This window comes from Labeo rohita, chromosome 19, assembly GCF_022985175.1.
Source record: "Labeo rohita strain BAU-BD-2019 chromosome 19, IGBB_LRoh.1.0, whole genome shotgun sequence".
NCBI lineage: Eukaryota > Metazoa > Chordata > Actinopteri > Cypriniformes > Cyprinidae > Labeo > Labeo rohita.
Genome location: NC_066887.1, coordinates 11,384,377 through 11,407,794, shown reverse-complemented (window position 1 = coordinate 11,407,794; position 23,418 = coordinate 11,384,377). Strand labels below are relative to the sequence as shown.

At 34.0% G+C, this 23,418-nt stretch overlaps 1 protein-coding gene across 2 annotated transcripts; it reads right to left on the bottom strand.

The window, feature by feature from the left end:
- Window positions 1-5,180: 5,180 nt before the first annotated feature.
- On the bottom strand, window positions 5,181-15,209 carry stmn2b (stathmin 2b). Of its 2 annotated transcripts, none has more exons than XM_051137532.1 (5): window positions 14,942-15,209; window positions 9,859-9,942; window positions 9,312-9,487; window positions 8,977-9,168; window positions 5,181-6,330 (listed from the first exon to the last, which is right to left on the bottom strand). In XM_051137532.1, the coding sequence occupies exons 1-5, from the start codon at window positions 14,958-14,960 to the stop codon at window positions 6,271-6,273; spliced, it is 531 nt and encodes a 176-aa protein (XP_050993489.1). In that variant the 5' UTR covers window positions 14,961-15,209; the 3' UTR covers window positions 5,181-6,270. The 2 variants fall into 2 exon arrangements, with proteins under 2 accessions (XP_050993489.1, XP_050993488.1); XM_051137531.1 differs by having other exon boundaries at window positions 9,847-9,942; window positions 14,942-15,204.
- Window positions 15,210-23,418: the final 8,209 nt, after the last annotated feature.

The following is a 23,418-nucleotide window of genomic DNA, read 5'->3' as shown; positions in this document are numbered from 1 at the left end:
ATTTCATGTTGCAACGTCCTTCTGCAAATATGTATGAAACCTATGCAACTGAATCTGTATTCCTCAGCTGAACTTGATGAGTACTTTATTTTTTATAAAGATTTATAAGTCATTTTGGTCAGTGACCTGCGGTGTGTGTTTATTTGTTTCAAATGTTCCGATTTGTTGTTTGCAGGGACAGACCACTGTTGAACCTTTTCAGAGACAATCTAGATAGACAATCTCTCAGAACTGCACTAATTTAATTGTAGCAAAGGCACTCTTGGGTTTGTTCGTAGAGGTTTGCTCACGTGCATATGTTTCCCCTTCGTGCACCAAATCATCTCTCTCTCTCTGTTAGTTAACTGTACTTGAGGAGTGTTTTGGAAAAGCAGATTGTTTGTGGTAATAGGGAATTTGCACTGGCAAATTGAAATCAGAGTAGGGGAATAGATAGTACTGGAAGAGTGTGGTGCGGTACTCTGCCTGTCCCTCACTAACCTGTGTGACTTTCCTGTAATAAAATGATATGTGTAGCTAATATGCCTGGATTTGTGTGTTCATGTCCTGTTTTCATTTTTGACACTGTCATTGATACATTCAAAACTACAAGTGCAAATATAGTGGTATCACAACAATGTTATTTTTAACAAATCTAATGGAACCAGAATTTAATATTCATAAATTCAGCATTTAAAATAATTGGTTTTAATTTAAAATTAGTTCATTTTTGACAAATCTCAAAATGAATATCTATTTTTCATACTGTGCATTATATAATGTGATGCATAAATTCAGATGTAGCATCTAAATTATTGGTTTTAGTTTTTTGTTTAATTTTTGACATTTGCTTGGATAAAAAAAATTATAATTAATAAAGTGATAACATAATTTTAATATTAGACATGTTTTAGCTATTGGTCATTACATGAAAATAATTATCAGCTTATTTGTGTCACCCAGATACTGAAAATTGGCGCTTTTTTGACAAATCTCAAAATTAATATCTATTTTTCAAACTGTACATTACAGTTTGTGATGATAAATTCAGATGTAGCATTTAAAAGTTTTTTTTTTTTTTTTTTTTTTTTTTTTTTTACATTTATTTAGATAAAAAAATAATAATTATTATATTATTTAATTATTAATTATTATAATTACAATATAATTTTAAATTTGCCATTTTTTTAATTATTGGCCAATTACATTAAAATAATTATCAGCTTATTTGTATCACCTAGATATTAAAAATTTGTGTTTTTTTGACAAATCTCTAAATGAGTATCTATTTTTCATACTGTACATTATAATATTGCCTAAATTCAGATGTAACATCTAAAATTATTATTATTAATAAAATTTTTAATTTTAGAAATAATATAACAAATGTAACAGTGGCCTTTTGTAAATTTTTGGACATTACTTAAAAAATAATTAGCTTTGTATCAGATACTGAAAATTGGTGCATTTTTGACAAATCTCAAAATGAATATCTATTTTTAATACTTAACATTATATTGTTGTGATGCATACATTCAGATGTAACATCTAGAATTATTGGTTTTAGTTTTTGTTTTGGCATTTATTTAGATTAAAAAAAAATATAAATAATATAATTATAACATTATTTTAATATTGGCCTTTTTTTTGGCCATTACATAAAAATAATTATCAGCTTATTTGTATCACCCAGATGTTGAAAATTGAAAATAATGTTGTGATGCATAAATTCAGATGTATCATCTAAAATTGTTGCTTTTATTTATTTATTTATTTTTATTTCTTTGGTGACATTTAAATAAAAAAAAAATGATTTTATAAATAATATAATTATAACATAAAATAATAATAATAATATAATGTAATATTTTTGACATTTATTTAGATAAAAATAATACATTTTATAATGAATAAAATTAATATATAATTTTAATATTGGCAGTTTTATTTTTCCATTTTTGGCCATTACATTAAAATTATTATCAGTTTTTTTGTATCAGATATTGAAAAATTGTGCATTTTTGACAAATGTGTACATTATAATGTGATGCATAAATTCAGACGTGGCATCTAAAATGACTTAGTTTTTTGTTTTATTTTTTTGACATTTATTTAGATAATTTATTTAATTTTATAATTAATACAATTACAACATTTTTAAGTCCTTGACCATTACTAGATAATAATTATCACAAGTTTTAATTATTTAATAATTTTTTTTTTCGTTTTTTTTATTAATTTGAAATTTGTATTTAAATAATGAAAAAAAACTTTTATAATTTTATTAAATTTTATAGTAAATTATAATATAATTTTAACATTTGGCCATTTTTAATTTTTAGCCATTACATGAAAATTCTTATCAGCTTATTGGCATTAGAAAGAAATGTATAACTTGTGTAGTCCCAATCTAAATGACTACATTTTTTTGTTGTTGTTACAAAATGACCATAATTACTGACCTCTAAATCAAAATGTTGTTAAGTCAAACCTCACAGTCTGAGAACATTATATGTAAACAGTCAAAGAAAACTACGTTCATGTTTTTATCATCCGGAATTGTCAGCGAGTTTGAAATGTTCCAGTCACCCTCGCTCTTCACAGGTGGATATACATAAATAAGCCTTACGTGTGATTTAATGCTTTGGGGATGAATAGTTCCTTTCATGCCAGCGAGATGAGGCACTGCACATTTCTATAGGGCTTGAACCAGTGCCTGTATGCGTGCGTTTTGAACTGATATCAAACACGGCCCAGGGGCCTCTCTGTGGCCTCTCTATGTATCCAGGAAGCCATTAACAGCCAAGGGATATCCTGGACAATGGCAGCCTGGCTGGCCTGGACTGCACAGCGAGGAAAGAGAGAGGTACAGAGCGAGAAGAGAAGGAACGGGAGAGATGGAAAAGTGGGAGGAGAGGGCCGCACAGTGCATCTTTGTCCCAAAGCAATCACAGCATCTCACTGAGCTCCTGGTGTGGTGCACTCCCACGCCACTACGGGTACTGTGACTGCCAGCCAAAGCCGTAAAACAGATTCCCACCTACACACTGCACTCTGCCAACACACTTCTTTATTTCTCTAGCTGCCGTTAAATCTATTTTAGAGGCTTTTATCGCATGTTTTCCCCCTCATTGCCCCCAGAGGTGGTTGGATTTGCTAAACCTGGAATATTAAGTAGATAATGTAGCAGTAATGGCTAGGTTTGGAGTAGCAAACTACTCATACTGTTTATGCAGTATGCAAATTGTCCGCATGCATAAAATAATGGATGACCTACTACATTTGTCAAAACGTACAGTATGTAACAGAGCATACTGTGCTAGAAATATGACAAAATCCAACACACTTAATGAAAAGTACAATTTTTACTTATTTGATTAGAGATTTTACACAAAACTTGTCACAAAATTACATCCGAGATGATGCCACTCGCTGAGTTAAACATTTACTGTCACATAATTAGGTCAAGCAATGACAAAGTATGCTTATTTGCATATCGTTTCAAAAAATAAAAGGCCATATTGTGGATAGGTATGCAGTAATTCTGAACAACTACTACTAGTGTCCTATACCAATAACTAGACCATGTTTTAAATTAAACAGGCTACTTAGATGTTGCAGATTGGTGTGTCTTACTATATTTTTTAATGTATTATCTTAAACAATTTTGCCGTTTACTGCACGTTGTCTTCTTGTTATTTTAATAGAGCTTTAATAGGCTTACTTCCTTATATTTAATATACTGACCTTATTCTTCAGAGAAATAAGTGCATCACCATCTTTAAAATATTGTCCTTGAACTTCCACCTTTCTATGGCATCGCAGTAAAGTGGATTTATATATTGTAGAGTTAACAAAAGTCATCGTGAGCATTGCAATCTTTAAAGCAAATGTCAGTAGACCAGGAAGATTTTAAAACGAGTGGTTCATTCATAAATCCGTAAGATCACTGTGGAAATACAACCGGAAGACAGAAGACAACAAACGCAGTGCTAAAACGGGGCAGGGCTACTTAAGGTCAATAACCCTTACGAAACTTAACCATGGTTTTGTTATAGTAAAAGTGTATTAATTTGTATAATTTCTAGTAAACCATTTGTATAACCACAGTTTTGCTACAAATAGGCCTACCACCCCCAGTGAAAAAACCAGCATATGCTGGTAGGTATGTTTTGATGCTGGGATGCTGGTTAGGTAGGTTCTGATGCTGGTTTAAGCTGGTCCTTAGCTGGTTTATGCTGGTTCTTGACCAGCAAAAACCAGGAAAGGACCAGCAAAAACCAACAAAGGACCAGCTTAAACCAGCATCAGAACCTACCTAACCAGCATCCCAGCATCAAAACATACCTACCAGCATATGCTGGTTTTTCACCAGGGACAGTTGAGCTATGGTTAGTGTAGCAAACCAATGGTTAATTTGTGGTTAACATGGTAGTAACCATGGTTTCTTGGTTTTATTTGTAGTAAAAACATGGTTAATTTTCATAAGGGAAATAAGTAATCTTTGAATAAAAGGTTAAAATATCCTAAAATATCATTACCACGTGATAATTGTGTTACATTTTCAGTTTTTGAAAGTCAATAACGAGTCATACAGTATCTGCGTTGTGTCATTTCATTACATTATCCATAAAGCTGAAGTCGAAACACTATATAGCATACTAAACACTGTATAGCATACTGCACGTTCTGAAAGCAAATTTACTAAGTCATACATGTATTCTATCCATAAAATCCAATACTATGGAGAAATAGTTTAGTGGTATGCTATTGTGAGGTAATTCGTGTTGAAAAAACAATAGAACTACCACTACAAATGTAGTGGAAACAAATGGTTTTCTGTAGTGTGTTTTAGGACGTATATTCCAATAGGATTTATTGGTTTTAACAAGCCATCAATAGAAGGTGACCAATTAGAAGTAGAGACCAACAGGGTCCATTTCAGTTTCTATTCAAACCAATACCAAGTCCCATTATAAACAGTAAAACCATTACAAATTTTGTGATGCTGTCTATTGTTTTTTTCAGCAGGGATGTATTGCCATCTGTTGGTAAATTAGGGTAGTACACGTCAGGTTCTATCTCACATGGCTGTTATTCACGTTTTTGTGGCCTACAGCAAAGCTGTTAAACTTGAAGTGAAATTATGTGTTTATGTTAATGTATGTTGTATGAAATAAAAACGGAGCCAAAGACAGATATATTCTCATTCCAAGAACCCCAAGCCTTTATTCACCACAGCTTATGCTCCCAAAGTTACATGTGTGAAGGGAATCAAACACACAGCTGGAAGAGAAATATGAGGGTGGGCAGATTTGTGACATTAAAGCTACTTGCACAAGAGCAATGGCACATGGTAACACCGTCCACCCACACTGCTCTTGACACACACACACACTTACACACAGCATCCATTTTTATCACCTGAAATCCCCCTCTGAAATCCCCTAAATCTTTGAAAAATCAGAATTGAGAACTTCTTAAGAATTTAAGGTTAACCCGATGTTACGCCGTCAGCAAAAATGCAACCCAGACTATGGTCAAACACGGGTCGGGAGATGGCACATGACTTTGGCGTGGCTCAAACCGCAGCTTCTCTTAAGCAATGTCATTTTTTACTAAATCATGCTGACTGGGTTGATACAGTGTGCGTGTGTGTGTGTGATCAATGTATGAAGAAAGAGCTAGAGATTGTTGTAAATGCTATGATAGTGACCGGTTAGAGTTGTGTTTACTGTACTGTGGCGGCTTTTACTCTCTCCACATGGACATAGAGACACTAAAATGATCATTGGGTTTAGAGAAGACATTGCTAGCCAGTAAACTCACAAACACCAAAGCCTGGTACAAGAGAAACCGTAGTAGATCTGATAGAGAGAGAGAGAGGAAACAAGTACATCCACTAAAAGAGAAAGATACAGAGAGAAACTTATAAAATGGCACACCGCAATACTCTTCATCGTCTCATATAAAACAAATAGGAAGTATTTACAAAAAAACCACACCCACTTTGACTGGTTTCGAATTGATCAAAAACATTTCTTTTTTTCTGGAGTAAATGGTGTTCCTTTTGTCTTCTGGACTATATTGGGGAGGATGCTGTTGCTGAGGGGGGCAGGGTCGATTCCCTTCGTCTGGGTGGGGCGGGGCAGGGGGTGGGGTGCCAGAGGCTCTTTTCTACATGGGGTGGCGGTGGCGGGTTGAGAGGGGGTCTCTCTGGGGACGGGAGGTCGCAGGTATGGGGAGGGGGGTGGTGTGGGGTGATGGGACAGTGGGTGTAGAGAGATGTGCTCATGCTGTCAACTCTTCTCTCAGCTCTTTGTTTCTGCGCACCTCCTGAGCGTGCTTCTCCTGAAAACGCATAGAGAAATAATACACTAATTTGATTAACATAATCATTATAGTTTATAGCTTAAAGTTGACATACTGTTGATGAAAATGAAGACCATTCTTGTTTAAAAATGCTTTTTGTCTGACTTTTATTGTGCTGTAGCGCCCTCTTGTGACAAAGAATCAGAAACTGATGGCATGATTTTTGGTTGTTTTATCTTTAATGTAAAATTCCTAATTTCATAATTTCTTACAAAATATTTCTATTACAGATAAATGCTGTTCTTCTGAACTTTCTATTTATCAAAGAATCCTAAAAAAAAAAATTATCACTGCTTACGCATAAAATATTAAAACATCACAACTGTTTTTTCTTATGGAAGCCCATTTCTGCCACTGAATAAAAAAGGTTATTGTGACTTTTTATCTGACAGTCCACACCTTTTTTTCTCAGAATTGTGAGCCATAAACTTATAGAGTTATAGAGCCAGAATTACATGATATAAACTAAAATAAAAATTCTATATTTTTTTCTTGCAAATGCAAGTTTATATTTTACAATTCTGACTCAATAATGCACAATTGCATGTATTTTAAAGTGCAATTTATTCCTGTGATGCAAATGATGAATTTTCAGCATCATTCCTCCAGTTTTTAGTGTCACATGATCCTTCAGAAATCATTTTAATATGCTGATTTGCTGCTCAAAAAACATTTTTTTATTCATTTCAATGTTGAAAACTATGGAACCTCATTTCCGCCAATGAATAAAAAATTTATTTAATTGTGACTTTTTATCTCACAGATATAAACTTCTGTTATAAAGTCCAAACTCGCAATTGTGAGTTATGAAGTCAGAATTGTGAGATATAAACTCGGAAATCTGACTTTTTTTTTTTTTTTTCTCAGAATTGAGAGACACAGTTCTGAGAAATAAAGTCTGAATTGTGAGATATAAACTCCAATTCTGACTTTTTTTCTCACAATTGCAAGTTTACATCTTACAATTTTGACTTTTTTTTCTCAGAATTGTGAGTTTATATCTTGCAATTCTGACTTTATAACTCACAACTGCAGAAAAAAAAAAAAGAGTCAGAATTGTGAAATAAAATGTAACTTTATTTTTTTATTCAGTGGAGGAAATGGGCTTCCACAGTTTTCAACACTGATAATAATAAATGTTTTTTCTGCTTTGCATCAGGAATAAATGACATTTTAAAATACACTAAATAAAGAAATAAGCTAATTGAATAGCAATAATATATGCAGCATTTCAAAAACATTAAAGGGGTCGTCGGATGCAAAATTCACTTGAATATAAATGTGTGTTGGCAGTGTGTGTACACAATCACCCTATAATAATAAAAATCCACCCAGTGCTTTTTTTTAAAATCCCCACTTTCTCAGAACAAGCCGTTCACAGATTCTTGGCAGAGTGACGTAGTTCTGCAGGCCCCTCCCACGATTGTTGATTGACACTAGCGTTTTATCACACACCTGCCCTGAGTGAGCTGTAAACAGTCCGCCATTGTTTCGACGCTGGAGCAGGTGAAGACAAGAATGTCTCCTAAGCAATTGAGGTGTTTTGTTGTTGGATGTAATAATGAACATAGCAGTTGTTATTTACTCCTGACATCTGAGCTGCTGAAGATTAAATTACTAAAAGTAAATTACTTTTGTTTTTGAGGGAATGTGCCCCCGATCTCCTTAATACGTCTATCGTGCAAATCATTCGTGATCCAGCTTCACCTCCAGAGTATACTTTTTTTTTTTATGAATCTTTGCAAATCACCTTTCCTAATAATTTGCTAATTAGTTCCGTGACAGATGCTGCTAAAATTATAAGAGGGGTGTGGTGAGCAGAGCTCATTAGCATTTAAAGGGGCATGCACTGAAATGGCCCGCTGTGAACAGAGCAAGCGGCAACCTCCACTCTCTCTGTTGAAACCAACACGGAAGTACTTAAACTGCATCGACTGGCCACTAGAGACTGGCTCCAAAAGGGAGTCAATCCCATAGACTCCCCATGTTAAAATGCCCAACTTTACAGCAGAAAAAAATATGTTTACAGCCTTGTACAAAAAGTGGTTTTGGTCTATATAGCTAATTTTGGTCACCTTCATGTCAACTGTGAGGGGAGTAAATTTTTTTTTATAACTCATCCGTTTAAATTATATTAAGCCTTAAAGTTCTGCATAATTTAGGGCGTGGCCACTTGAGTGACAGGTGGATTGCCACTGCTGTCACCACCGTTGCGCTAGGTGGGCGTGATTTTAGCAACCAACTCCACCCACGTCCCGCCTCTTTGCCCATTTTCGATTATCCGGGAGTGACATGCAGTGACGTGATTCCAAGATGGCGACAGCCGACTCCTGCCCACTAAGAGCTTCAAAAATGCACTTCAGAAACCTACGGGTGACGTCACGGACACTACGTCCATATTTTTTACGGTCTATGGAACACAGCTGTTTTTGACAAGGTAAAAAGGGTGTTGTTTTACACTACCATTGCGAAATTTTAACCAAAGTATGTTATAGACTTTTCATTAAGACTCTAAAGAATCATATGAATTTGTGGAAAATGGGCATCCGATGACCGCTTTTTTAAAAAATCTTGGCTCCAAACGGTTTGCATTTTTCAAAAGTTTTATCTATAAGTTATATGTACCTTCTCATGCAGTCGTTCCAGCATGGCTGCAAGATAGGCCTCACGGTTCTCCTTGATCTGCTCCATCTTCATGATGAGTTTCTCCTCCGCCATCCTGCTGAAGTTGCTGTTCTCCTCCATGGCTTTCAGCAGGACGTCCCGCTCGTGCTCACGTTTCTCAGCCAGGGCCCTCAGGACTTGAGCCTCCTGGGACTGGAGAGGAAGAGTGATCATAGTAGTAGTCATAGTAATCATCTGTTTATCAGTTCACATTATAAAGTGTAATAAATATAATGCAAATGGTCAAACATTAGTTATATACACAGATATATAATACAAATGAATGGCTAACTCACTCTCCTCCTGTCCTCTGCTGCCTCCAGCTTCTTCTGGATGTCGTCCAGGGACATGTCCCTCTTTTTGGGAGGTGTAGTGATGCTGTAGGAGCTGTCAGCCATGGGAGAGGGTGGCTTCAGGATGACCTCAAAGGCCTGGCCAGAAGCCCGCTTGTTAATGGGCTTAACCTCCATGTCTAAACACACAAGACATAAAGTTAAATAAATGCTGGGTAGAAACTGCAGTATGTCATGCAGCAAATATTCCTTTACACTTTCGTGGGGTTTAAGCATCCGGATAAATGCAATAAAACACCTTCTGCTCATGAAATGAGCTCGTATAACTTTGTTATACAGTCATCCTGAACATTTATCAGACATTTATTGATCTATATTAGCTGTTACGATAATAAACGCGTATTGCTTGTACACACATAAGCCAATAAAAAGTTATATCATGAAGATCACACAGAATGAGCACTATAAAGTACAGCACATTATTGTAAATTCCTTCGACACTGCTTCTCATTATCGGTATAATATTTTCATTTCCTACCTTCAAACTCACCCATGACGGTCTTGCGTGCCTCTGGGTAGAGACAGGAGCAGATGAGGGAGACGAGGGAAAGCTCCTTCATCTTCTCTTTGTATGCTGCGGGGAGACACATCAAACAAAAGTATTGACCCAGATTCTCTCTTGCTGTTTTATGAATGATTATTCGAAACTGCATCGTTAATGTTGCAGAAAATAACCCAAATCATCTAGGTTTTCAACCAGAGGTACACTGAATAAAACAAAATATAAAATTTGGTGAGACTAACATAAAATATAAAGAAAAATATGGAGCTTAAGAATAATTATAGATAGAAACGTATATAAAAAAAATCACATAATATACTATAATGTGTGTGTGTGTCATTTTAGAAATTTCTATATTGTATATTAAAAAAGTACAAAGAAAAGTAAAAATAAAAGGAACTAAAAAATATTTAGTTATTACAAATTTTGTATATATATATATAGTAATTATTATTATTATTATTATTATTACACCTAAATTAATTTACATACTACAGATAGATAGATAGATAGAGAATGTTATGAAAGCTGCTGTACTGTATTTATGAGAAAAATTTAACAATTATAGTCAATGTGTGTGTGATATTAATTAACTAATTAATATATATTAATAACAATACTAATAACACTTGTAGAATTTTTTATTGTATATAAAAATATAAAAAATATCTAAAAAGAAAGAAATATTTAGTTAATTAAAAAGTATATATATAATAGTAATAATTATTATTATTATTATTACGCCTAAATTAATCTGCATACTATACATGTAGAATGTTATTATTGAAAGCTATTGTACTGTATTTCTGAAATTAAAATGTAACAATTATAGTCAATTATAGTGTGTGTAATATTAATTAATAAGTTCATATATATATATATATATGTATATATATACAATTTATTAATAAAATATAACAATATATATAAATAATACATTTTAATATTGATTATATAAATGTATACATTTATAGAAATTTATAATATAGAAGTGTTTGTAAATTTACAGAGAGAGAGATAGATGGATAGCTAGATAGATAGATAGATAGATAGATAGATAGATAGATAGATAGGTCATGTTAAAATCATATATTAATGTTTGATATTTTTATAACTTATATTTTTTATATTTGAATACTGTTAAAGTAATAGAGAGTCCCAGGTGTGGCTAAGAGTCTGGGTAGGGGTCACTGAGTCCAAAAACATTAAATCAATCAATAAATCAATAAAAGCAAGCTAGCCTTAACAGCACTATGTTTTCATTTGAGCTTTCTAAGGAAAAACCAGCAGCCGTGTCCTCACATGCTCTGGTTTCCTTCAAGACAATGTTCGCCACAAGCTCCACCATCCCCCACCGCCCAGCCTTCAGTGTTACATTATTTATTGGAATCCATTTTTATTCCGACTACTAAGGGTGTGTGCGGGGAGTGAGTCGGCAAGACCAGAGAAAACACAAGGCCAGACAGATTTCCAGATGGCGGTTCAAAACGGCTACATTGATCCTACCGCAACCATTCCTCATCCCCAACTTCCGAATCATTTTTCTTTTTCAGAATTAAATGCTTAAGTGCAAACAAGCCTAAATCACAAAACATCAGTGATGGCAGGTGCTACATGAAGCATATTAATATATCTGATTTTCCTTGAACACACAAGGCAGCGTTTATCAAGGCCAGTGCATTTAAGTTATAAATCAACGTCTTGACAGCAGCGCTGTGCTGATGTTATCAAACCGTGAACGCTTGGGGTTTTATTCAGCTAGATTTCAGACTGCTGCTTTCCAGCACCAACCTACTTTCTTCATTCTCCACCCAGAGGAGCCTGGAAAAATCTGATCAACTCCCTCTTCGCTCCCTGACGAGCTTATTAATCCCTCACAAATAGAGAGGATGGAGAAAACCGAGGATAAGCAAGAAGTGAGAGAATCACTGTGTTCACTCTCGGCAGGATTAAAAGCCCTCTGGCTGGCTGATTTTGGTGTAGGGGGCTTTAATTAGTAATTACTGGAGCAAACCATTTCTTCCGGTAAATTGAGGGGGTGGCGATGAAGGTTTAGTGCTGCGATATTGAGTGTTCCCAGACCTCGGTAAGCATTTCTCTCCTGCTGTCTAGTCAGAGTGAGATAAGGACGATAGACAGCTCACTGAAGCAAGTAATTCAGGTCAGCCGGCTGTTGAGCAGGTGAAAAGGATCTCACACACACGACTGCGTCTGTATGTGTGCAAAACGCTGATCTAATTGAGAGTTTTCTACTGAAAAATATCAGATTTGTAATTAAGAAAGCATTCACTGCCTGGAGACCACACCCTTGGCTTAAGATGTAGATATTGCGGCAACTGGTCCAAAAAAAAAAATTAAAATACACTGATTAAGAATGTAACAATACAATAAAGTAAAGTAATTCTCTGTATTTTGGCATAACTGTTTTCTATAAATCATACTTCCATGTACTATTTTTTACATACGCACTGAAATGAATAAATCACTTAATCTAATCTTTTATATATATATATATATATATATATATATATATATATATATGCAATATATTATATATACATATATATTAATATATGTATTTAATTTATGTATAATTTTCATATTACTTTTTTTTGTCCTGACTGATTCTTTTATATCTTACTTTAATGCACAATTTTACATATATATTATATCACACATACTATATTGTAAGTATACATCTATTTATCTATCAATCTAGTTTAATTATGAATTATCAATCATATTATTTATTTTTCCATTAAGTAATTCTTCATTTCTGTTCTTTATCTTGACTGATTCTTAATGCATCGTATCATGCACTACAGTGATACAGACAGTGTATTGCAGCACCACTAAATATGAAGTAACGTGCATTGCTTAACATTTGCTATCAGGCTCTACGGCCCAGTGGACAAGCGAAAAGTCCTTTGTGTGGTTTGTTTGATAATGCATCAGCATGCCCACCCTGGAAATCAATAATGGCCCCTCCCACGTCTCTCTTTCTCTCTTTCTGCTCTGTCCACTGCAGCTGCACGGGCAAATGCCCCTCCAGATGAGCTCTCAGTATTCAGGAAATATCATCTGTTGTTATATCATATAAAGTTGATCTTAAAACCAAAGAAAATAATTAATTTTAAAATGCAATGGCATGGGCGTACTCCACTGTTGTGCAGCTTTGCTGAATGTGTATATTTGAATTTCCTGTTAAGTGCATAATTAATGGGGCTTGATTGGATTAGTGATACTGCCCTTACATATCCAGTAATCATAGATGATATGTGAGAAGATCTATAAAGTATATAGGACAAAGACAGGCACCTGTCAACTCTGGTTTGATATATGATATGCATTTCTGCCAATGCACTTTTGATATTATGGCCAATGATCCAATCATTAATTCAAATGCCTAATTGAGAGTCTAATTAAATAAGCCATGCTTTTAGATGAGTCATAATAAGAGAGCTGATTGTGCACAGACTAAGACCTAATTTTCTTATTTTGAACTGGTTGACTTTAGAGGATATGTTGCTGACAAACACACCAAGGTCTTTCTGCAGGCTCTTTTAAAGCCTTATAAATATTCCAAGTGTATTGATTATATTGATTGACATGTTCTTTCTCATTAGCGGGAGGATTCCCACAGGCATCTGTCGGTGCATTTCTTGTGTGTTCTGTGAAATGAAATGAAATATCCTAAAGACTCAGCTCTGTGTAATTGCATTGCATTCCATGCTAGGATTAACTACACTGGTTTTCCAAATAAATGTCTCTCCAAGGTGTCATTTAACATTTTAAAAGCTAAAACAGAGACATTCAGACACAGTCGGCCAGTGCCCTGCCCTGTAGGCATCTCGCAAAGATGCAAAAAAAGCCGACGCACACCTTTTCTATGGTATGCCCCAGTTTGGCCGCCTACAACATAATCCAGAATCACAACAGAGCACTGAGACATGCTTACCGGCGAGACGACTCGAGCCCTGACACACTTCCATTTAAAACATCAATCATCTGATGCTGCAGTCTGCCTCTCATATGGCGCTAGAAATGGTGCGAACGAAAGGATGCACATGCACATCCACAAAAACTTGCACTTAATCAGTTTTGTAAAAATCAATTGTGTTAAATATAAATCTGATGTGTGGTGGTAGATTGTGTATGTTACAGGAATACACTGAAGGTGTGAGAATAGGTTGTTAGTTACCCATTATAAATTAGATAAATTAAAAATGCAGCCAGTAGAGTCTGTACGAGGTTAATAAACCCACCAGCTAATGAGTCATGCTCCCAAATCAGTCCAAACCACTGACAATAAACCAATTACCTACTATGTAATTTGTGATAACTGCCTTTAATTAAGGAATTTTGTCTATATAATAAACATACACACACTGATAAAAACAATAAGCTATTTCAAACACCCTGATTCATTAACTACCATGCTGCATTTGCCTATTTTAGCTTCGCTTGGCAATTAATACACCGGCCACACCTAGTTCATTTTATAAAAATGATAAAAACATCATGCATAGAGGATGTCAAAAGGTTTAAACTGTTCTGAGTCAGGTATTGCTAGGCTTTACAGGGTTTTCTGAAGGCTGAAACACAGAGCTGGATCTTGGGTGGGGTCCTTCTGCATTATGCTGGAGATGCATGAGCCGGCAGGTGCACTGTCATTGTAAGAAAATCCTTTTTTGAGCTTTCAAAGCATTTTCCAGTGTATTTCAAGACTGTAATAATAGCATTTAATGCTTTTTCTCATTTATGAAGATGTCTCCATTTTTTTCTAAGCAGAAGTGAGTAGGCAGCCTGGGTGCACCCAAAACGCACAGCCATATTTGAAAATAAAACAGCATGGGGTTTAAAAGATAAAGCAGATTTATATATCAGAAAATATTTGTAAAATCATTTCCCCCCTCATCTACCCTTATTTCTTTTTTTTTTTTTTGTTTTGTTTTTTTGTTTTTTTCTGCATCAGGGTCTATTGTGCGCGGATCTCTCAGCATCTCTCAGCATCCTCCCAGCATCAAAGAGACACGGACCGACGAACAAAATGAAGGAAGGTTTGTCTTACCGATCGCAGTTTTGGCCATGGCTGGAGTTGTTGCGTTGACTGGTGCGTCTCAGGTCTGTTCGGTGGAGAGGAACCGGTTCGCTCTGATAAGGCACTGAGTCAGCAGAACGGCGCTCTGAGGGAAAGAGTGCGTGTTCAATCAGATTGGCTGCTGTTGTCCCTTTACGCGCAGTTCCAAGTGAAAGGCTGTCGCACGCCCGCTCTAATGTACAGGAGGTTGTCAACGGTGAGGAGCTTACAAGGTGACTAATTGCGTCTCCCCCCTTTTTCAGCAGTGGTGCAGCCCGTTCATGCACAGCTCGCAATGATTTATATTCATTTTTTATGGTAGACTACATCAGAAGACGGTGGTTACTGGAAGCGCTGGTATATCACTGGATACAGTAAACTATATGAAGCACGAATAATATCATATGGATTATTTTATCTGAATAGTCTGTCATCACTGCATCAATTTCATAACCTCTGTCTTCCCTGTAATAACAGTATTCACAATTCGTATATAAATGGTATGTTATATGCTGCGCATTTGTATTTTATAATTAATTTTACATAAATTTGTGAAGATATGGTGGCAGAAGCACCACCAAAGCAGCAGTAGGACATGGAGAGCCCCTCCCAGCACTATTAAGGGTCCCTTGAGATTAAAAGGCTGTCTTATGCCTTTATCTATATCAAATGTATCTCAATATTTGTCAATATTATTTTAGTTATTAGTCATTTTTTAATTAAAATAATTACAATGACTTTAGAACATATTCAGATATGTCTAGCCATATTTAATGATTTGATAAATAATAATAAAAAAGATTTACAAAATACTTTTTAACACCAGCACGACCTATGATACCCATTTAGCTGACAGTAACATACAAACATGTCAGAGTAGGCCTAATTCTTGATGTGATGTAGTTGTGGGTGCATAAAGAATTACAAAATTGTAAAATACTTCTTTATTCATAATAAATAAGCCCATGTAGCCCCATTTAACAATGATTTATTACTACATGTATATGCACATCCAGTTCCAGCTCCTATTAGAAATGCCCATTGCAGGCAAAGCAAGCATCAATTATGAAGGAAGCGAAGACTGCACAATAAATAATAAAAGTTCCTGTGTCTGAACAAAGTGGGTTAGAAATAGCTCAGAAAGACATGAAAGATAGCATGAGTTGCATTACTAGACATATGAGACCTCTGTATTATGTCACATTGTAGATTAAATAATCCATAGGATTTGTTAGCATTTCCTGCAATCTATTGTTTTAAATTATAACACAATATTATCTTCGTTTTTATTATTATATCTCCTGAAAAACTGAAGGCTAAATCTTGTACTGATAGCCTATTATCAGACAGTCAGCTCAGGGTCACGCCTAAGATTCACGAGTAAAAGGAGCGCTGCATTATCATTTTCAACCACGTGGTGGCATTAGATCCTTAATTATGGAAACATTAGAGCAGTTTATAACCAAGTGCATGGGTTCATTTACAACAAATGTTCTGTGATAAGACAAAACGGTACATATTTTCAGAGGACAAACTTCTTTATCAGTGGAAAATGGCAGTTTTGAGGTGGAAAAATGGAAGGAGTAGCTTACAATTAAATGATAATTAAATCTCAAGTTATAAATTTCACGTCGTCAGAATGTGTATTTCTTTATTGTAATTTCACCATTGTAAACCAACTGTGTTTGGCAGTAACTAGTTACTAGTAATTTAGTTTCTGTTATAATATTACTTTTTGCAATAACTAGTAGTGTAACTAATTACTAATAAGATTCCAGTATAATATTACAGTTACCATCCATAAAACAGCTTAGTTACTTCTGACAAATCAAATAATTCCTAGATTTATTTTCATAATTTTCACAAATTGCACATATATGTGATGTCCCCAGTGCAGCAGGCAAGCTTGGAATATGGAAAAATTTATATTCAGCAGATAGAAAGATTGTATTATATTGCATTATACTTTACTCTGGCATTACATCCCACCCACATCCCTCTGATCAGCATGTGTTACATTATATAATTAAAAATCTTTTTGGAAAATTAAACAGTTTCTTACAAACTTATGTGATCTGATAATATACATAATGAAATATAATCGTATATGGGTAATGGAGAAATTGCAATTAGCTTCAAGCTACACATGACAATTAATGAGATTAATACAACACTTCCACTTGAATGTCACTATCAATCACTATTGAGTGTTTGTAATAACTTCTGACTGCGATCCAATGTGGATTTTGGTCAAACGATGAGGCAGAAATATGCAATGTTGGGGAGTAACTAGTAACATGAAATAGACTTATGTAATTTAATTACAAAATAAATGTAATTGTAATTAGTTACAGTTACTGAGGAAAAAATGTGTAATTAAATTACAGTTACTTTTGAAAATGTTAATGATTACAAAGAGGGTTACATCTGAATTTTTTCACACACACATACAGATTTAATTGAATTCTTTCATAAATTGACTGCTCTAAAATGAAACCAATGTTTTAGGAGTTTAGGACACAGAATAGGACACTTTTATTATCTATTTGGGTTTATGCATATACTTTATTTTTTTTTTTAAGATTAATTGTATTTTTCCAAGGCATTGTTAGATGCCAGTGTTTTCTGTCATAACTATGCAAACATTTCATTTAAAAAAAAGTATCATAGTTATTAAACTAGTTCTTGTTATGATTTTAAATCTGTATTTAACCTTAAAAATGATCCCAAAGCAAATAAGAAATGTTAAGTCTGAAATTGTGGTGGCTGTGCTTTAAATTAAATTATTACACAGCTCTGTGGAATGCTTGATTCTGATTGGTCAGTCATGACATTCCAAGGTATGTTATTCCCCGATAACAACTGGTAAAAGCAAATAACACAGACTCCGCTGATAACATGGGCAGCTTAAGTCGGCGCTATATGCTTGATAGATTTTCTTGGTGGAAGATTTGCATTTGGTTAGCTAATAAAATTTTAAACCTAATTCAATATTATGTGTACAATTTCTTAATTCTGTCATCCTGGTATTGTGGACTCATTCTATTTTTTATGCAGCTGCTACCATTGTGTTTTGTACACTGTAATGGATTATAAGATAACTAGTACTGTAAATACTAGTACTTAATTATTTATGTGGTGAAATGTTGTGTAATAAAAATGGTATGACTGCACTGTATCCCTAAAATGTCTGTCTAGTTTGAACTTGCCACTTGCTAGCAACTGCTTTCTTCAAATATTTCAACTCAGATCAGTGTTTCGTGTCTAATTATTTACTTTTGTGGCAAGCAGCTGTAATAAGCGGGATAATGTACATCCAGCCAGTTGTTATCACAAAATGAAGATGTATATTATCCCTTACTTATTATAATCTTAATTCAACTGATAAAGGATTTTTAAAGTCTGACAGTAATCAGTGTTGAGTGCTGCTGTAAGGTTAACTCTGCCTGGTTTTGAATGTTTAAATGATTAACAGTTGAAAATATTAGAAATTTAGAAAAGTAATCAAAAAGTAATCAAATGTAATGAGTTACATTAATAAAGTATTTGAAAAGTTACACTACTTATTACATTTTAAATAGAGTAACTTGTAATATGTAACCTATTACATTTCCAATTAACCTTCCCAACACTATATATAGTGTATTCTATAAATGTTGTAACATTCTAGAAGAATTTTATGTGGAAGACACACAGTTACAACTGTGGGGTGTGAAGAAAAAGTAATGTAACTAGTAGTGTAACTAATTACTGTTACCAAAAATAATAAGTAACAATATTACTTTTGAAATGAGTTACTAGTAATGAGTAATGTATTACATTCTTTTAGTAACTAGCTCAACACTGTACATTACTGCTGCCCTCATGAACTTGTAGATAGAAAAGGGGAGGGGGAAGCACAACCCATAGATGGAGACTTTGGCCTCCATTTATATATACATATAAAAAATCATCGAGTATTTCATTGCGTTAGCAGACAGAGCGGCTCTATTTTTCATTTGTTTAAATATATCTAATAAAATTCATGGAGGAGGCTGGCCTGCCTTAGTTTATCAACCAATTACTGTGGAGACGTCGCTTGAACTGTTGCTTGAACTGCCCTGTCTTGCCGATATGTAGTAAATACAGGGATATATTTAAATAAAATAAATCTACAAAGCTCCCTTTCGAGCAGCTGGACATAAAACAGTCTTCATTTTAGAACATTTATATTTAGCAAAACCCAGTGACTAACAGGCTCAGTGAACCTGAACGAACTTTAGTTAAAGTTATTCTGCTGGCCTTGTCTTCTATTTGACGTAATATTAATAAAAAAAAAAAAAAAAAAAAGTAAAAATAGTAGTAAAAATAAGAAAAATAATAATAAAAAAAAATAACAATAATTTTTAAATATATTGTCTTGTATACGTCATTTTCGTACATAAATGTGGCCAAAAAAAGCTTTTATTAAGCAGTTTTGTAAAAAATGTATGTATGTATGTAAGCAGGAGGCACACTACATTTGAAAAGGCTCTTCTGTTTTTTATTGCGTGTGTTTTTGCAAAACTGCTTTTTTTAAATATCCACAAGTCACCACTGCAGAGGGTTTCCTTAATGAATTTAAAATGAGTTTTGGTTATGCTCGAAAGAAACTAAGGCTGCATAGTTTTCAGATATTGTCACTGGGAAATTTAATTTAAAGAGCAGTGGGAGGACTACTGTAAATGTGAGAAATAGTTTCACCAAAGTTCATGGTTACTCTTTAACTAGGAGACCTGAGCCAAAAGGGGGGGCTTTGTTATGTTTCCAGCATAGCAATGATCAAGAATGCATTGTACTCACAAAACAAATAAGCAGGGAAAATAAGAGCTTTGAATAAATAAATCCTACACAAATCTCATTTAAAACCAGTTGCTTAGTTCACGAAAAAGTTCACACTAACATTTGACAGAACTTTATTTCTGCTTCAGCTATTAACAATGGAAATTATTTGCCTTATTGCACAGCTGAGTGAACAGAAGCACAAACTCACATCATTAATAAACTGGCTGTGAATTTCAATAAGTTAAATCCTTGTGCACTTTCTATAAATACAGTAGGACTTTGTTGCCCATTTTAAAAGAAAAAAGCTTTAAAATCCACAAATTACATTATTTGTGCTGTATTAAAATTAATTAATTTGACTATATCTAGCAATAAAAAATAAAATAAATGTTATGACTTGACATTATGATAATTTATAATTGACATGGTATGAAAATGTATAATTAAAATGTAGTAGATAAGTCAAAAAATATATTAAAGGTTACAGAATGTTTAAATGAAGTGCAAAAAAACCCTGCAAAAAATCCTGTAAAAAAAAAAACTTGTAAAAATTCCTTATATAATTTGTGTGGTGCAGGCTGATAAGTTCTCAATGCAAACTATGATATTCACAGCGTTAAACTACTTGGCTCAAGCTGATTGGTTCATGTTGCATACACAGCCAATGAGCTTGCTGCTTTTATGGCTAGTTAGCATTCACTAGAGCAGTTCCCTGAGTTTCTCTGAAGGCCTCTACATCCCCAGCTCCACCTGTATAGATCTGCTATGAATTATTATATATTTACATATGCTATTTGTGCAGAAGCAGTATGCCTTAAATACTATACATATATACACACACACACACACACACACATATATATGGGCCATTCTGCACAATTGGTCCAAACTGCTGTCCCACAACCAAAAAACACATTTAAAAAGCATTTAAGCATTCAAATCTTAGATATTTACTAAGCTCATTTTATTATCCATTGAAACCCACAATAATATTTAAAATATCTGTAGGCTTAATGAAGAGCTCTTTTCCAAAACGCGATAAACGCCATTTTTTACAAAATTGAGTTCCTGCCAAAATCAGTATTGTATCTGGTCGGTATTGAACGCATTGTAAACAGTAAAGGCAGCGCTTTGAGTACACCCCGCATCCTAGTTTTCAACGTTGGTGTTTTTTTTTTACGAATGAACGTGCGTTTTCTAGTGAGTCAATGAATCAATTACCCATTCATAAAAAGAGTCACTTGCTTTATTCCTGAATTAATCAGCCGTTCCAACGAATCAAATGAATGATATGATTCAGAAATTAAATCAGCGACTTACCGCCACCTACTGGCAGTATTTCATTTTTATCTTCTTTTTAGTTATTAAAATCATTTAATATTTCTATGTTCAAAATTGTATATTTAAAGCATTAATCTCAAAAAGAGTTTATGAATTTGACTGCACTTATGTCATCTCTTTCCATCACTTATACTTTCTCTAAAAAGAAAAGTAAGCGTAGACCCCTAATGGATTTATTGCATTTTGGGAAAAAATAATCAGTTTTTATAATAAATCTTTGAAAAATCTAAATCTAGATTTGAATTTTTAATGTTATTATAACCTAAAGACGCTATGTGAAAGTTTAAAACAGAAAATAGTGGTTTTCATCAAGCCACATTCTTGGTAAAGAAAACACATTTTTACTCAAATTAATCAAAATGGATTTATTGCGTTTTGGAACAAAACTCTATAATCATCATTTATTGGGACTTTCAATTGGAAAGTGGCTGTCCCGAACCCTAAGCCCTAAATTTAAACTTATGGAAATATTAATATAATTTTAATAATTAAAATAATTCCATTGTTGTTTATCTTTTGGATTTTTTTAAAAAAGTAAAAAAATGTTCATGTCACTCCCGAAACAGTGAATGTTTTAGTCTATTGGCTGAGACTGATTTTAACTACACCCCTACATTTATTAATAGAAAATATTCCTGTGTCCCTCTCCCTCATACACTGTAAAAAAATAAAACACACAATTTGTTGAGTCAGCTTAAAATAATTTGTTACCCTGCTGCCTTAAAATTTTAAGTTCAGTCAACTAAAATAAGTTTATTCAACTTGAAATGTTAAGTTGTACTAAGTAACAACTTAGATATTTGTGTTTGCTAAACTTAACAGATGGTTAAGCAACCCAGCTACCTTAAAATTTTAAGTGGATTCAACTCAAATATCTAAGTTGTCACTTTGTATAATTTAACATTTTCAAGTTGAATAAACTTCAAACTTTTTATGTTGACTGAACTTAAAATTTTAAGGCAGCCAGGTTACAAATTATTTTAAGTTGACTCAGTAAATTGTTTTTTACAGTGTAGCTACAAGGTGTGAATAGATAGGCCCCATCATTTTGAAGTAAATGTGTTCAAAAGAATTTTCTATAATTAAACACCTTTTTTGTGAGTTATTCCAGAACATTTAATTTTTATATGTGTAAAACTGTTGAGAACTGTGCTAGCTAACCATGTGCTGATTAGCATCTTTGAGCTAGCTTCAAATATATCTAATATTGTCACTACCAAAACAGTCACGACTGAAACATTCAGTCGTGGCATTTCGGTAGTGACATCTTTGTTTGCTGGGTGTTATCCTGTAAAATTGTCACAAACACAACATGTCATCATTGTTTCTGTAGTGACAAAAGTGAACACATAATTCTTTATTTGAGGGAAATAAACAACATTTTAGTACAGTTACGCAAATTTTTATATTTTACTATGTTTTAGTATGCAAGCTAAAATTCTGCAATGTGATGTGGTCGCTACCAAAGCATTGCTGTCACTGCTATTATATAAATATTAGGGCTGCAACGATTAATCGAACGATGTGTGAGGCGCGTTTAGTCAATGAAGCCGGTACGTTGATTAGTAGTAAAGCTCCATCACGTGCGTTCAGTACACAGAGCAAGTAATACACAGAGCCGTAAAGCACTGACAAGCCACGCCAAATCGGCGAGCGCGATTTTGGCGTAGCTTGTCAGTGCTTTACGGCTCTGTGTATTACTTGCTGCTCCAGCTGAACGCATGTGATGGAGCTTTACTACTAATCAACGTACCGGCTTCATTGACTAAACGCGCCTCACGACATCGTTCGATTAATCGTTGCAGCCCTAATAAATATATATATATATATATATATTCATTCTTACACACACACCATTTATGAGTAATATAAGTTTATCACAACTCTAAACCAATATGGGCCCTAAACTGGCTATTCCCTACTGACTAACACTACATTGGCAACTATTACAAAAGATTATGTTGAGAGACTGTAAGATCCCTTTAAGTACTTACTGAAGTAACACACCAAAAAATAATAAAGAAATAAATAAATAAAAACAGTAAAATGTGCAGTAACCCATACTTCATCAAGCAAAAATACCCAAGTCATTTACCAGTCAACAGCGCTTATGGCATGCCGTTTTATCTTAAAATATTCTAAGCGTTACTCGTCGTAATTGCATTTTTTACTAGTAACAATTCAATTAGAGAGCTCTATAATTACATTTTTCCTAATAACAATGGCAGTTAGAGAGCTCTCTAATTGGCATTGTTACTAGTAAAAATGTTATTACAGAGCTCTCTAATTCAATTATTACTAGTAAAAATGCAATTACTATGGTG